Source organism: Nothoprocta perdicaria, unplaced genomic scaffold, assembly GCF_003342845.1.
Source record: "Nothoprocta perdicaria isolate Ctin4 unplaced genomic scaffold, notPer1 scaffold_265, whole genome shotgun sequence".
NCBI classification, from domain to species: Eukaryota; Metazoa; Chordata; class Aves; order Tinamiformes; family Tinamidae; genus Nothoprocta; species Nothoprocta perdicaria.
Genome location: NW_020455494.1, coordinates 497,553 through 511,101, shown reverse-complemented (window position 1 = coordinate 511,101; position 13,549 = coordinate 497,553). Strand labels below are relative to the sequence as shown.

Below are 13,549 nucleotides of genomic sequence, written 5' to 3'. Positions count from 1 at the left end.
CTGAATTATAGTCACTCTTATTGATGATTTTTGCTGAGATGCTGAGCCAGGGAAATGGGAAAGCGTTACACTTGGAGCAGAGGGTGATCCTTAGGAAGTGTGGATTGTGTTAGCGGCCTTGGCCTTCAAAGCCTGAGCATCCTTAACCCAAGTCATTTATTCAATGCAATGTAAAATGCAAATGTAAAGTGCAAATAACCATTCCTCTATAATCCTGTCCATTACAAAGGAAAGGGAGTTTCTGTTCATCCATGAGCCTTTGCTCTTGTTAACATCATGTCACAGTAACAGGGACAGACATGAGATCATGCTACTTTTGTAACGCTTAATTTTGAGCAGTGAGAGCTTCATGAGATGATATTGAAAAAGTTACTTCTTTTTATTATTAGAGATTTTATTCAATACCGTAACAGATTGACCAAGATCAGTAGTAAAAGGAGAGGTGTTCCAGTAGCATTTTACCAATGCAAATTCTTATCGAAAGAAGGCATATATACATGGACAAAGTGAATGCAATAGGAGGATGACTAGGGTATAAGTTGCTGCCACTGAATGGGGAAGGTGCCTTGGTTACAGAAGATGCAGAGAAGGCAGAGTTACTAAATGCTGTCTTTGCTTCTGTCTTTACTGTTAAGGCTGGTCCCCCTGAACTAGAGCCCAGATTTAAGAGAGAGAACCAGGTGAGAGGAAGACTTTCTGCTAGTGGAGGAGGATAGGGTTAGGGATTATTTAGGCAAACTGGACACTCATAAATCTGTGGGCTCAGATGGACTCAAGAGTGTTGAAGAACCTGGCACAGGTTAGCTCAGCTGAGTTCAAATACTTTGGGAGGTCATGGAGAGTGGGACAGGTGCCAGAGGACTGGAAGAAAGCCAGCATCACTCCAGTCTTCAAAAAGGGCAAGAGAGTGGAGATGGAAACTACAGGCTGGTCGGGCTCATCTCCGTCCCAGGAAAGCAGCTCATCCTAGAAACCATCTTTAGGCATGTCAAGGAAAAGAACATGATCAAGAGTAATGAAGATGGATTCACCAAGGGGAAGGCATGTTTGACCAGCCTGACAGCCTTCTACAATGGAATGACTGGCTGGATGGACAATAAGAAAGCCATGGATGTTGTCTACCTTGACTTCAGCAAGGCTTTCAACACAGTCTCTCATAACATCCTTATAGGAAATCTCCGGAGATGTGGACTGGACAAGTGGACAGTGAGATGGATTAAGAAGTGCCTGGATGGCAGAGCTCAGAGGGTGGTGATGAATGGGGCCGAGTCCAGTTGGAGGCCTGTGGCCAGTGCTGTCCCTCAGGGGTCAGTACCGGGCCTGGTGCTGCTCAACTTGCTCATCAATGACTTGGACGAGGGCACAGAGTCACCCTGACTCAACAAGGTTCACCCTGGTTCAACAAGGACAAGTGCAGGGTCCTGCCCCTGAGCAGGAATAACCCCAGGCACCAGCACAGATTAGGGGCTGACCTGCTGGAGAGCAGCTCCGCAGAGAGGGACCTGGGAGTCCTGGTGGACACCAAGTTGCCCATGAGGCAGCAATACCCTCGCGGCCAAGAAGGCCAATGGGCTCCTGGCTGTATGAGGAGRATGTTGCCAGCAGGTCAAGGGAGGGAGGGGATCCTGCCCCTCTGCTCAGCTCTGGGGAGGCCAAACCTGGAGCAYTGGGGGCAGTTCTGGGCTCCCCAGGACAAGAGGGATGTGGAGCTTCTAGAGAGGGTCCAGCGGAGAGCGACAAAGATGATTAAGGGACTGGAGCATCTCTTGTATGCAGAAAGACTAAGTGAGCTGGGATGGTTTAGCCTGGAGAAGGCTGAGAGGGGATCTGATCAATATGTAGAAGTACCTGAGGGGAGAATGCAGGGAGGATGGGACCAAACTCTTCTCAGAGGTGGCCAGTGACAGGAAAAGGGGTTATGGCTACAAGCTGAAACTCCAGAAGTTCCRTCTCCATATGAAGAAGTTCTTTCCTCTGAAGGTGGCCAAGCCCTGGAACAGGCTGCCCAGGGAAGCTGTGGAGTCTCCTTCTCTGGAGGTCTCCAAACCCACCTGGACGCAGCCCTGTGACCCGTGCTCTGGGTGTCTCTGCTGGAGCAGGAGGGTTAGACTAGAAAATCTCTGGAGGTTCCTTCCAAGCTTAACCATTCTGTGATTCTGTTATTCTGTTTTCCAATATGCTCATTGGAGCAACATCGCTTTATATCAACAGTAGCAGAAATACTAAAATMTACTTAAATCTACTAAGTAGTAGGTTTTTGCTGTCAGAGCAACAGTCAGCAGTAGCAGTTAACCGACAATTATGAGAAATCATGTTAGCCAAAAAMCAGGGAAACTCTAATTTTAATCAATTTGCATTTCAGTTTAAATGAAGTGAGATTTTTGTCTTCATGTTCATTCTGTTTCACTTCATCTTCTTTTACCAGCTGTTTATTTTATTAAATACTCAGTCTATTCATCTGTTACTGTTCAAGTTAACTAGTTTCGAAACCAAAAGAAACACGCAAAATGACATGGGGAAGAGAAAAAAAAATCTGCAAAGAATAAATGACAATACAATGACAATGACAAATATTCCAAAGCAAATGGGAACATGTCCAGGAAAAATATTCCTTAAAATTGTAAGAATTTTATAGCACCTGAGAAAATCAAATTCTTACTTAAAGGTATAAATACTGTCACACACCATGAAAATAGGCAGGGAGATCATATACAAAAAGGGATAATGACAAATAGCAGAGCATGAAGGTATCTGCCAGCAACCAGAAAGGCTCAGTCCTACTCAGAAGAGTAATCTGTGCATATTTACACATGTGTCTCTTAGGATATATTCCATTACTGTGCAGACCAGGAATACAGCACAGCACAAACGAAGAACACAGAGTCCTGMCATGCCTCTCACTGGGATCTTCCTGCGTGCCTTTGGGAACAGCAACCCAGGAGGCTGGGATTACAAGATGATGTCCCGGTGATTGTCCTAAAAAGCTCCTCTGTAATGGGAAAAATAATTGCCCCTAGACTAGAACTGGCCCAAGCCCAGCTGGCAGAGCAGTGTCTCTGCTCTTGCTGTGTCTGCAGACAAGTCTTTTATTTCAGTTGAGGCATCGGAATTGGGCCTGCTCTCCTGATAAACACTAATTTGAATAATCTGTTTTAAGGTGCAGTTCAAGGAGGACACAAAATAAGTACTGTACTTAAGCAGGAATGTCAGCTCCCTAAACATAAGATGAAGAATGACTGGACAGCAATCCTTCCAAGGTTAAAAATGAACATGAATCAGCTGTGTCAGACTGCTGCGTTAGGAAGAAACAAAAAGCTTCTCCCTGGGATGTCTATACAGGACTGTCCTCCACAAGACTTGCCAAGCAATTGTCATTCCTTTCTAGTTAGCACTAATGAATCCTCAGCTGGAGACAAGGAACAATTYGGCTATGGCACTTAAAGAAAGATGCACAGCAGGGGCTCCAGAGGCCTAAAGAACAAGACCTAGGAGGACAGTTTGSAAAAAAAGACTGGCTTTATCTAACTTGAGAAGATGGGGAAGACTTGATAAAAGAGACAGGAAAGATAGTCTCCTCCATACCCGTGGTGGGAGGACGGGAAAGCTTGAAGGGAGGGCTGCTTGGCAGCTTGCATGGGCAGGAAKCAGTGGACCAGAACCCGTTACACTGACACATGACAGCAATCGATTAGCTGCAGGAGTAGATGCTTTGGACTCCTCAGAGTCCCTGCCAGTCCTGTTTTAATGGACATTTCTCTGAGTATAGGATGGCATGTATGCCATGCAAGAAGTTGGGCGGAGCAGGCACAATTACCCAGGCAGTGTCTATAGTACGGGCTTTTGTTGTTGTTGTTTTGTTGCTATCACGGTGGGAAACATTCAGCAATTAATATATTGCTTTGACAAGATTTTGCTGCATGTGGTCCATCAGTATTTACCAAAAATTCCCACTGATTTGTTAATAATGATTAATAATGATAATGTTTGTTAATTATTTAGATCAATTGTGTTATTCAAAGAGATGCGTCAACGCTTGCTGTTGAAAGTACTACACTACACAGATCTTTGGACCTGAAGATCACCTTAAATTCYAGAAATGACCTCAGACTGAGCGAGATCAGGCCTTGCCTTGTGCACAACAGGGGGAAAACAAAGACTGATGCAAAGTAAAAACCCATACAAATATAAAGCGGCTGTTTTCACTCAGTACTCAGGTCTGGACAAACTTTCCCTCGCTACTCCCCTGCTGCCTACATATCCCCATGAAATGAAAATAAACATTTTTTTTCTTTACCTGCACACTGGCTTTGGAGCTGGCCCTGCTCCCGAGGGATTGCACTCCTGGAAGATGTAGTTACACAGCAGAGATTCAGCAGCTGGTTGGCAGAATGAACTCACCATTTTCAGTTCAGTCCAGGCAGTGTGTACAAGCAGTTCTTGGGTCTCCTCTGGGTCAGCATAGGAGGAGTTGAAGAAAACAAGAGCACTCTTCGACAAGATACCACTACACACCTCACCTCTGTACGTGCTGCAGTAGCCTGCATCACCCTTGTACAGTTTGCTGTCGAGGACAGAACACACACAGTCAGCTTACCATCATAAATACCCRTGGAGCAAACATCTAAATGCCTCGGCATTGTTTCTGAATAAAACAGCATACATAAAGCTGAAGRGGGTGCATAACCACTAAAATGAGGTAATACCACCCGAGAAGAGAACATTGCAACAAACCCAAGAGTCCACACAAGGTCCTATTGGAGATCTGGTTGTTAAGGAATTGGCCTCAGTTTCTAACATTAGCAGTAGGCAAAACAGCTGAGTCTCAATGCACAACCCTGACCTAGCCTGCCCCTCAGCCAGTCCCCAGGCCCTGATGGGAAATAGTTTGGGGTTTTTTTTTGTTCCTCTGCAGAASTGATCAGAAGTCCTGTTGCACCTGTGGCCATTTATTTAGTGTCCTGACAAGTGATAGTTTAATTTTGGAGAGGTTGGGTGAACAGGTGCCAGGTGAGCTCCACTCAAAGCACTCCAGAAAACCCTCTGCAAGGTGAGATCAGCAAAACCCATGCTTGGCCGTCCCCACTTCTGCACCCCTCGTGGCTCCATGTCTCTCCCACACATTTTTGTCAATTTCTCAAAGCAAATGTTTCATTCAGCCTGTGGCTGCCAGAAGAGTGAGGACTTTGCACTGGGAGATGCACAGTGGCAGAAGACACGAGGCAGTGGAATTTTCCATACTGTGCTCAGCCCTCTACGGTCTTTTCCCTCTTCATCACATCTCCCAGACTGCAAAGCCCCATCCTCAAGCAGCAGGACACAACCTATGACAGGGCAATAAAAAGAACAGCAGAGTCTGCTCCACTTATTTATTTTTCCCATGTCTTTGCGTGCAGATGGAGACAGCGGTCGTTCCTCCCTGCTCCCCCAGAAGGGCGAGTGCACGCACAGGTCAGCGGTGCTTCCAGCAGCTCTCACCGCCCCATAGGGTGGGCAGCAGAAAGGTGCGGACACAGGACATGCCCCTGGCTCCAGTAGCCATGGAAAGCAATGCCAGAGGGCCAGGGAGGAAGAGCACCTGGGGAAACAGGCAGTCCCGCACACGGGAATGAMGGGCACATAGCGGGAGCAGAGCAGGGTGCAGCTGTCCCCATTGCTCATCCAGCCAGTTTAACAGGGGTCATGCAGTTCACTTCACAACATGCCAGCCATTCGGAATAGTCAGCGGAGCTATTTGTATCCATGCCTTTTCTTTCTTTCTTCTGTCCAAATAATCACCTATTGTCAATGTCCCGTGGATTCTTGTTATTTCTCTTAAGAAATCTGGAGCTTATGCAGGATACCTAAACAAGCTTTTGTACAGCCCAAACTCCTGCTTTTGTGATGCTTTTCTCAGTAAACAGACTACACTTTCTGAACACACAATTTACCTGCACTCTTTTGGGGTCAACATCAACTTTTTTGTTGTTGTTCTTTGCAGAGGCTTTTTCAGGCAAGCTAAAAGAGCTAATACCTCGATGTATTAGTGTTGTCATAGCCCCTTGAGCACCTGAGCTCTGCAGACACCCTTTCTGCAACACTAGCTCCTCCCCAGGATCCTGCACTGGTCCCACAGTTCACAACAGCACCACACTGACCTAGCACAGACCATGGTGTACCCAGGGTCCGACTGTCCCTGTCTTCACAATGACAGCAGTTTTGGTGGGTATAAAAGCTGTGGTTTTTGCGACAAGTGATGGCACAGACTTCCACACGATGGCTCTGCTACTGAGCTTAATGTTTTGAAATAGAATGAATTCTATTCATTTCTAATGAATAGAAATGTTCTGATAAGAGCCACCAATATTAATATCATGTTTCTCTGTTTCTTTTAAAATCCACGGGGAGACATAGATCAGGCTTCCTAGAATGGAGAAGAACCAGTAATGTTTTTATCGCAGTATCTATCAGTGGAAGAAAAATCTAGAGAGGAAATGCTGAGAGCAACTGGAGAAACAGGCTGGTAACTATTTCCAAGTCTTCTACAATTGTACGGGCGCAAGTGCAAAGCATGTGTCTGCCATCATCATTCAACGGCCAAAAATCACTTAAAAATTTCCTGAATTAATGGGACAAACCCCTCCGAATGAGGTAAGGACCTTCACAGGGAGCCTGAGTTGGCAAAGTAGAAAAGTCATTTCCTCAGATTTTCTCTGTCTGTTCTTTGCTCTGAGGACTGATAGATCGTATCCTTCCTGCCAGGCTAGCCCTTCCATTTTGCTTCCAGGCATGCAGATGTTAAGATTCTTAAAAAAAAAGAAAATCAAATAAATTCATTTTTAGTCCAGAAAATACTAGGCAAAAGTGCATGCCTGATTATATGTGAGTGGCTTTGCTTGTAACAAATACCTAAGCTTCACTTGCCCTGGCCTTGTACTCCTTGCCCTAAAAAATATTTATTGATTGTGCACAGAACGAACTTATCCTAAAACTAACCTTTTTGCCTATAAAGGTAAGGGAAGCTGCAGATGCATTAACTGTGAACAGAATTTACACCAAGGTATTCTGTCCACTACTGCATTTTAAACATCCTTACTGATGTTTGATGCAATTTCCTCAATATAGATGCATGTTTATCTGTCTGGGCCCAGATTCTACTCATGACTGTATAAAGGAGCTCTGCATTTCCTGCAGGTGAACCACACCTGCATTATCAACACCCTGGAACATTCTTCTTTCATTTAAAATAAGTCAACAGAATACCCTTAGTTTTTCATTATTCTCCTCCTGCATCTTTTCTGCCCAAAGAAATTTCCCAAACAGACACATGCAAATAATTCTTACCTCCATTCTGCTGAGTAGGTACCAAATCCAGCAGTTTCAGTGAGCAAGGAGAAAGAAGAAATGGAAAAGACGTCAGTGATATTTCACCAGCCCCTCTGAGCTGGACACAAAAATAAAATAATCCCTGTGCTCGGCCTTCTGTCTGTAAGCTGCCTGAAAAGAACTTCTACTATCTTCCAGTAAGGGGGAAAATTTGGACTAAGCTCAACGCCTTAGAGAGGGAATGAATTACTGCCTCCAATTCTTGTTAGGGCAGCCTGGTGTGCCATAACCCCATGCCTTTGCTCCTGTCCTTTGGGTTCCATGTAACAGGCAGTGTATCCAGCTTAAGGCATCGACATGCCCTGCCCATTTCCCAAGGACAGCAGGGACAAACTGCCACGTTTCTGACTGTGTAACGGAGCCAGATCCGTATTTCTCCCCTTTGGAGGCTCCTTTCCTTGACTGCGATATGTCCCACATGCACACGGTGCAGCGTACAAGCCAGCCGGTACGGCCTGTTGAGCCAGAAGGACTCTTCCAACAGAAACTTCCCTGCTTCTTGGATACAACCCACTGAGAAGCTACAGATGTCCTCAGAGCTATTTTCACCTTGCTGTTAGGTGATACTGATGCTGGGCTGTGGCCATCACTTCCTGCGCATGGATGAACTTACTTCTGGGCTTCTGGGACACCCAGTACAGGACAGCATCGAGCATGCAGGAAACAACAGCTGTGTCTCCGAAGTGTAAGCATATATGAGAAAGCAGCCCGGCAGGGGATGCACTGGTACTCAAATTTAGCCCTCTGCAAACTATTAGCTCTCCAAGGCTTTCCATCTACCTGCACACTCCTTTCCTCCTGCCTTGAGAGAAAGCTGGAAGTGCAATGCAAGGGTAAAAAAAGCTCTTTTTTTTTTTTTTCTTTTTTTTTTTTTTTTTTTTCCAGTATACCTGAAACACTGATGGTTGCTGCAGCCTTTGCAGCACCAAAGGTTTTGCTGTGCTTGTTGGTGGCCAGGCAAGTGAACAGGCCGGGCCGGGTGACATACACCTGCAGTCTGGAGTCAACCACTCTGTCCTTGACGCTCTCCACGATAGACCCTGCAGAAACCTAGGAGAAAGAAAAGGCTAGTAAAGCTTTGTTTCCAAATAAAACAAGAACCATCAAAACAACACTAACAATAAAAAAGTAAGATATTCGCCTCCAAGCACTGAAATTCTCAGAGAAGTTGCAGCAAGGAGATGGAAGTGACATATAGTTAAAGGCTGTTCACATTATTTTGGTACTTTCATAGCAGTTGAAGCATATTTGGTATATCATGGATAAAAGCAAATGTTGAAGATTTCTTGTATTTCACACTGTAGCAATATTTTCTACAATTAATTTTCAGTTCCAGAGGGGAATATTCTCAATTTTACTGATGTAATCAAGCTGGATAATTACTCCACGACCTCTACTTATTAAATCATTTGTCCATGTCTTAGGAAATAAGAACATTGCTTGGGTTTGTGGATCAACCCTGGCTGTAAAGATGAAAAAAAGAAGATAGCCTGGAGTTCATTGCTGCTGTATTAACACACCAACTATCCCTTGGTTCGTGGTTCCATGACCACTTAGGGTCATGGAGAACAAAACTGGGGTTCCTGCTCCCATACTCAGAAATACCTGATAAACTCTCCTATTTAACACCTGGAAGTGTTGAAGAGGCAGCAAATGTGTTAATTCTGGCCTGGCAGCTTCTCCTATCAGAAATTCCCAGATGATAAGACTGGACCAGGCTGGGTTTTGCCAGTGTGGCTTAAATTTATACTCCAGTCTTTACTGGTCATATAGTATTCATATGGCATACAGCGACAAGGTATACCAAGTTCTACCTTGCAAAGGGCATTGCCTCTACTATGTTCACATCAGTAAAAACCATCAAGGATAAATCAGGTGAGATGTGATCATTTTCGGATCCTAGTGGGGTACCTTGCCCTAAGCATAGTGTAAGCTGTCACCCAACAAATCTCTTTGCCTAAGAATTTAGGTTTGAGATTAGCCAGATTAAACTGACATTCTTGACGGTTGGTAGGATATCGATGGGACCTTCACCTGCTACAAAAGGTATCAAAAGATATCACTTCTTTAGTAAACAGATTGTTTCTTTTTCTCTTTAGAAATAAAATAAAGATACATATCTATTCCACCTCAGGAAGGCTCAGCTTGGAGCTGTAGCAAAGCAGCATCTGTTTATCACCAGCTAGACCAACATACTTGCACGCTATATTTCAGGGATGCACAGTATGYTGGTCATCATGCAAAGGCAGAGATGAGGGAATATTTTGGGGTTTACTCCCACAAAGTCTGTTCAGACAGATGGAAACTCAAGGATTTTTTTTATAAGTCCATTCTTTTAAATCACTAATCAGATTTCTTCCTATAAATTTTCTTAGACAAAAATATAGTTAAAGAATATGAAAATCGTGTTGACTCCTTCCATGTGGAAAGCAGAAATTTCTTTACAAGCTACTCCCATCTTCTAACAGTCACCTGAAAGTGAAGGCTGCTAAAAGCCAGTGGACTGTGCAGCTTTAGTCATCTCCTCTTGCTTCCTGCCACTTTGGGCTTCAAATATACACCACTGCACTAGCTCCCACCCAGGTGTGAAGCTCTTTGGTTTTCAATGTCTGGTATCACATGGAGTGTGAAATGTTTCATACATTCCCTTCATCCTATATTCTTCTTTCTACTAATTCCACAAGAAAATACTTTAAAGCCGAGGTTCCAAACTGGGTCCCTCTGGGGTGTTTTGCACAGCTGGATGGCCCTCAGATAGGAAATCTGAGCAYGGTGAGCTATGATTGCTCCTCTTAGCCTGGACCACACAATGAAAAATGCTTTGCTTGCCACGTTGGCTGATAGGGCTCATGGGCATGAGGAATATATGACAGCTGACAACAATGCAATGGCCAAGATCAGCCCAAGGTCCCCCTAGGTAAAAACAGTCCCTGGCTAACTTGGCTCAGATAGATGCAAACAGTATGAGCAGTATGTGGTGGCATKTACAGTATGGAAAATCATCATCGATCATATAAGAAAGCCTCATGTAGCTCATGAAAATGGCAGATAGCTGAAGCCTGGATCTTCCAACTTCACTGTTGGTTTGTCTGTTTGTTCTGTGGAGGATTTTTGTTTGTTTGTTTTCTGCTGAGAATCGGAGACCTTTTCATTATATTAATTGATCCCTTTTGTTTTTCAAACGTTCTCCCTGAGGTTTTGTTTCCAGCACATCTGCTTTAAACCTTTGAAATTCCATCTCAGCACCTACCAAAGGTGAGACTTCACCACATCTTCATACTTAGCTTATTTCTCCTTTGTGGTGCAGAAAATCACGGTTTAAGCTATATGGTATGCTCTAGTGCACAGCAGGAAGAAAAAGCATTGTATTTTTGCCTGAGTAGGCAAGACTGCTGATACTTACAGCAATTTGCATTTTTCTGTCCAAAGGCAGTTTAATAACCACAGCAGTTTCCCACTCTTTAAAGCTTAGGACTGCATTTAAGGTCTCTTAAGACCACAGAGGCATCACAGGRTGCACATTCTAAAGCAACTCCCTGTCGCCTGCTTGCTCCATTCCACCTGCATCCTGCTTTAACTTCTGCAAGGACTATAATTAAACTAAACTCTCCTTGCCATATTTAAAATGATGTGGTCTGGAACATAACCCTCTTGGGCTGGGCTTCTGTCTTGCAGGCAGAATGCCACAGACCCTATCTGGCCAGTGAAGGCCCTCAGTGAGAGCCAAGCACTTGAGCAACATGCATGGGCTGCACCAGCGTGATGCAGAGACACAGCCTTTCTAATCCTCCATGTGAAAGAATGCCATAAAAAGGCAGGAAGGTGGAGAGCAGGTTCTAATTATCCCGGCTTGCTGGTCCCTTCTACTTTGAGTCCCGCTCGGAGAGTGGCTGGATGGAGATCGTGCTTTTTTAGCATGCTTCTGAAAAGCAAGCGGTGACCTCTGTGGTTTTGTTGTTTTCTCAGCTGCTCTGCAGCACATGGCCAGAAGCGTGAGCTTTGGCCTAGGAACTAGTGGGAGCAGACTAAAAGAGATCTTGAGGAGATCTTACATGTATAAGTTCAGGAAGGGAGAATGCAGGGAAGGGGACAAGCTGTTTTCACTGGTGGCCAGTGACAGGACAAGGGCTAATGGGCATAGGCTGAAACACAGGAGGTGCCATCTCCAGGTGAGGAGGAACTTCTTCACTGTGAGGGTGCCAGAGCCCCGGCACAGGCTGCCCAGGGAGGCTGTGGAGTCTCCTACTCTGGAGGTCTTCAAAACCCGCCTGGATGCCGCCCTGTGCCACATGCTCTGGGTGTCCCTGCTGGAGCAGGAAGGTTGCACTAGATGATCTCCAGAGGTCCCTTCCAACCTTGAACATTCTGTGATTCTGTGAGAGGCATGTTCCGGGGAATATGGCAAGGATGGTTTGTTATCTGGAGGATAAACACATAAGAAGAGACCAGCCTGAAAGTCCATGTGAGCAGATGTCCTCCGCAAAACACCCTGCCCAGTGGTACTGCCCTTRCAGGGGCTGTCAGACTCCCTAAACATCATGGTTACAGCTGGCCTTGTGGTACTCTCGTTTATTCACAACACCAAATAATAGTCTGTGCTGTCTTTTAGCAGTGTAAGCACGTTCCGGGGAGATGGCTGTCTGGTATTGACAGTCCACCCAAGATGGTTTTGCTTGGGACTGGGTGTTGCAATACCCAATGCAATGCCACTGTGGGATTGGCAATACATTCTAAGCAAAGTGTGCTGAGAAATACACAGAGCCTCCTACAGTAACATCTCTCTTCCAACAGGAAACCATCCTGCAAGGCTTGAATGAACACCTGTGGTTCTCTAAAAATAATTATTGCTGAAGACTCCTGAGGATCCATGGGACTCTGCAGAGACTGACCGTCTTGCTCTTTCCTGCTTTCCTTATTTACCTCAAGGGAAGATAGAGATTTATGCCTAATAACACAGATGCATTCAAGAAGGTTTAGCACATGTAAGGAAGGCAAGTCACACTGCAGTGTAGTTCAGGCTCCTTACTACATATTTCAGTACCCAGAAGGAGGAGGTAGATGAGAATGGGATCAATATTTTGAAGCAAGGAACTGTAGCAAGAGGATTTATTGATCACATTGGAGAACAAGTCCAAAGGAACTGCCATCGCCAGACTTTGGATGAAGGATGTGTAGTTTACAGCAGTCAGTAAGAAAGCACAGAGGCAATTTGCCACTCAGCAACTGCTCAGGCTAATTTCATGGCATTGCAACCTGGGGCCTGCGCCGCTGAAAGGATGTTGAAAAAGCACACAGAATATGAAAAAAGGCTACAATAACCATGTGAAGACCAGAGGGAATTCATTACAGAGAAGGTCTTGAAAATAGTTCAATTGATTTGGGTTCCCAGAGAGCTGTCTTGACTGTGGTTTACTGTTTCACTTCTGGGAAGGCAATATTGGACACTCTTCTGTGCCTCTTCTGTCTAGCTGAGGCTAAGGCATTGAAATAACCTACACAGGGACCTTAAATAGGTATCAAAGCAGATACCTGTTTTAAATGGTCAGGATAAGTAAGCTGTGGAACAATTTCCTGGGAGAACTGGTGGATTCTTCATGTGCTGATGTCTGCAGGGGAAAAGCATCTGCCTCTCTTGAGAACATGCCTTTAGCCAGGAATAAATCCATGATGTTCTTTAGTGTGCTACACAGGTTGGTCACAAAAATTTCAAATCTGTTTATCTGGAAATATGCTGTGCATACACGGTGTCTCAAAGGTATTTTGCTTCAAGCCATTTGCCCTACTTAGCTACCTCGTTTTGTGTTAAATTTTTATTTCCGCCAAATGAATAGTATTTTTCATGTTATTGTTATTATATTTCATAGAGGTATCATTAAGAGAAAAGCCAGGAGAGATAGCTGCAGAAATACTTAAATCTGAGAGGAAGCCCTRAACATCCTGGCTCAAAGGAAGTTTGTAAATCTCTAAAGCATCATAGAATCATAKAATCATAGAATGCCGAAGGTTGGAAGGGACCTCAGAGGTCATCGAGTCCAACCCCCCTGCTCACACAGGGTCACCTAGAGCACATGGCACAGGGCTGCATCCAAGCGGGTTTTAAAGATCTCCAAAGAAGGAGACTCCGCAACCTCCCTGGGCAGCCTGTTCCAGTGCTTTGTCACCCTCACAGTGAAGAAATGCTTCCTTA

The 13,549-nt window shown here is 44.8% G+C and overlaps 1 protein-coding gene across 1 annotated transcript in view; it reads right to left on the bottom strand.

Moving 5' to 3' along the window:
- Positions 1-13,549, bottom strand: part of MUSK (muscle associated receptor tyrosine kinase) — a 60,044-nt gene that overhangs the window by 17,292 nt on the left and 29,203 nt on the right. The window contains exons 7-9 of the mRNA XM_026040779.1: positions 8,253-8,412; positions 7,321-7,327; positions 4,295-4,561 (exon numbers count right to left, since the gene is read on the bottom strand). Of these exons, the coding sequence (XP_025896564.1) occupies positions 4,295-4,561; positions 7,321-7,327; positions 8,253-8,412 (434 nt within the window). The remainder of the gene's footprint in view (positions 1-4,294; positions 4,562-7,320; positions 7,328-8,252; positions 8,413-13,549) is intronic.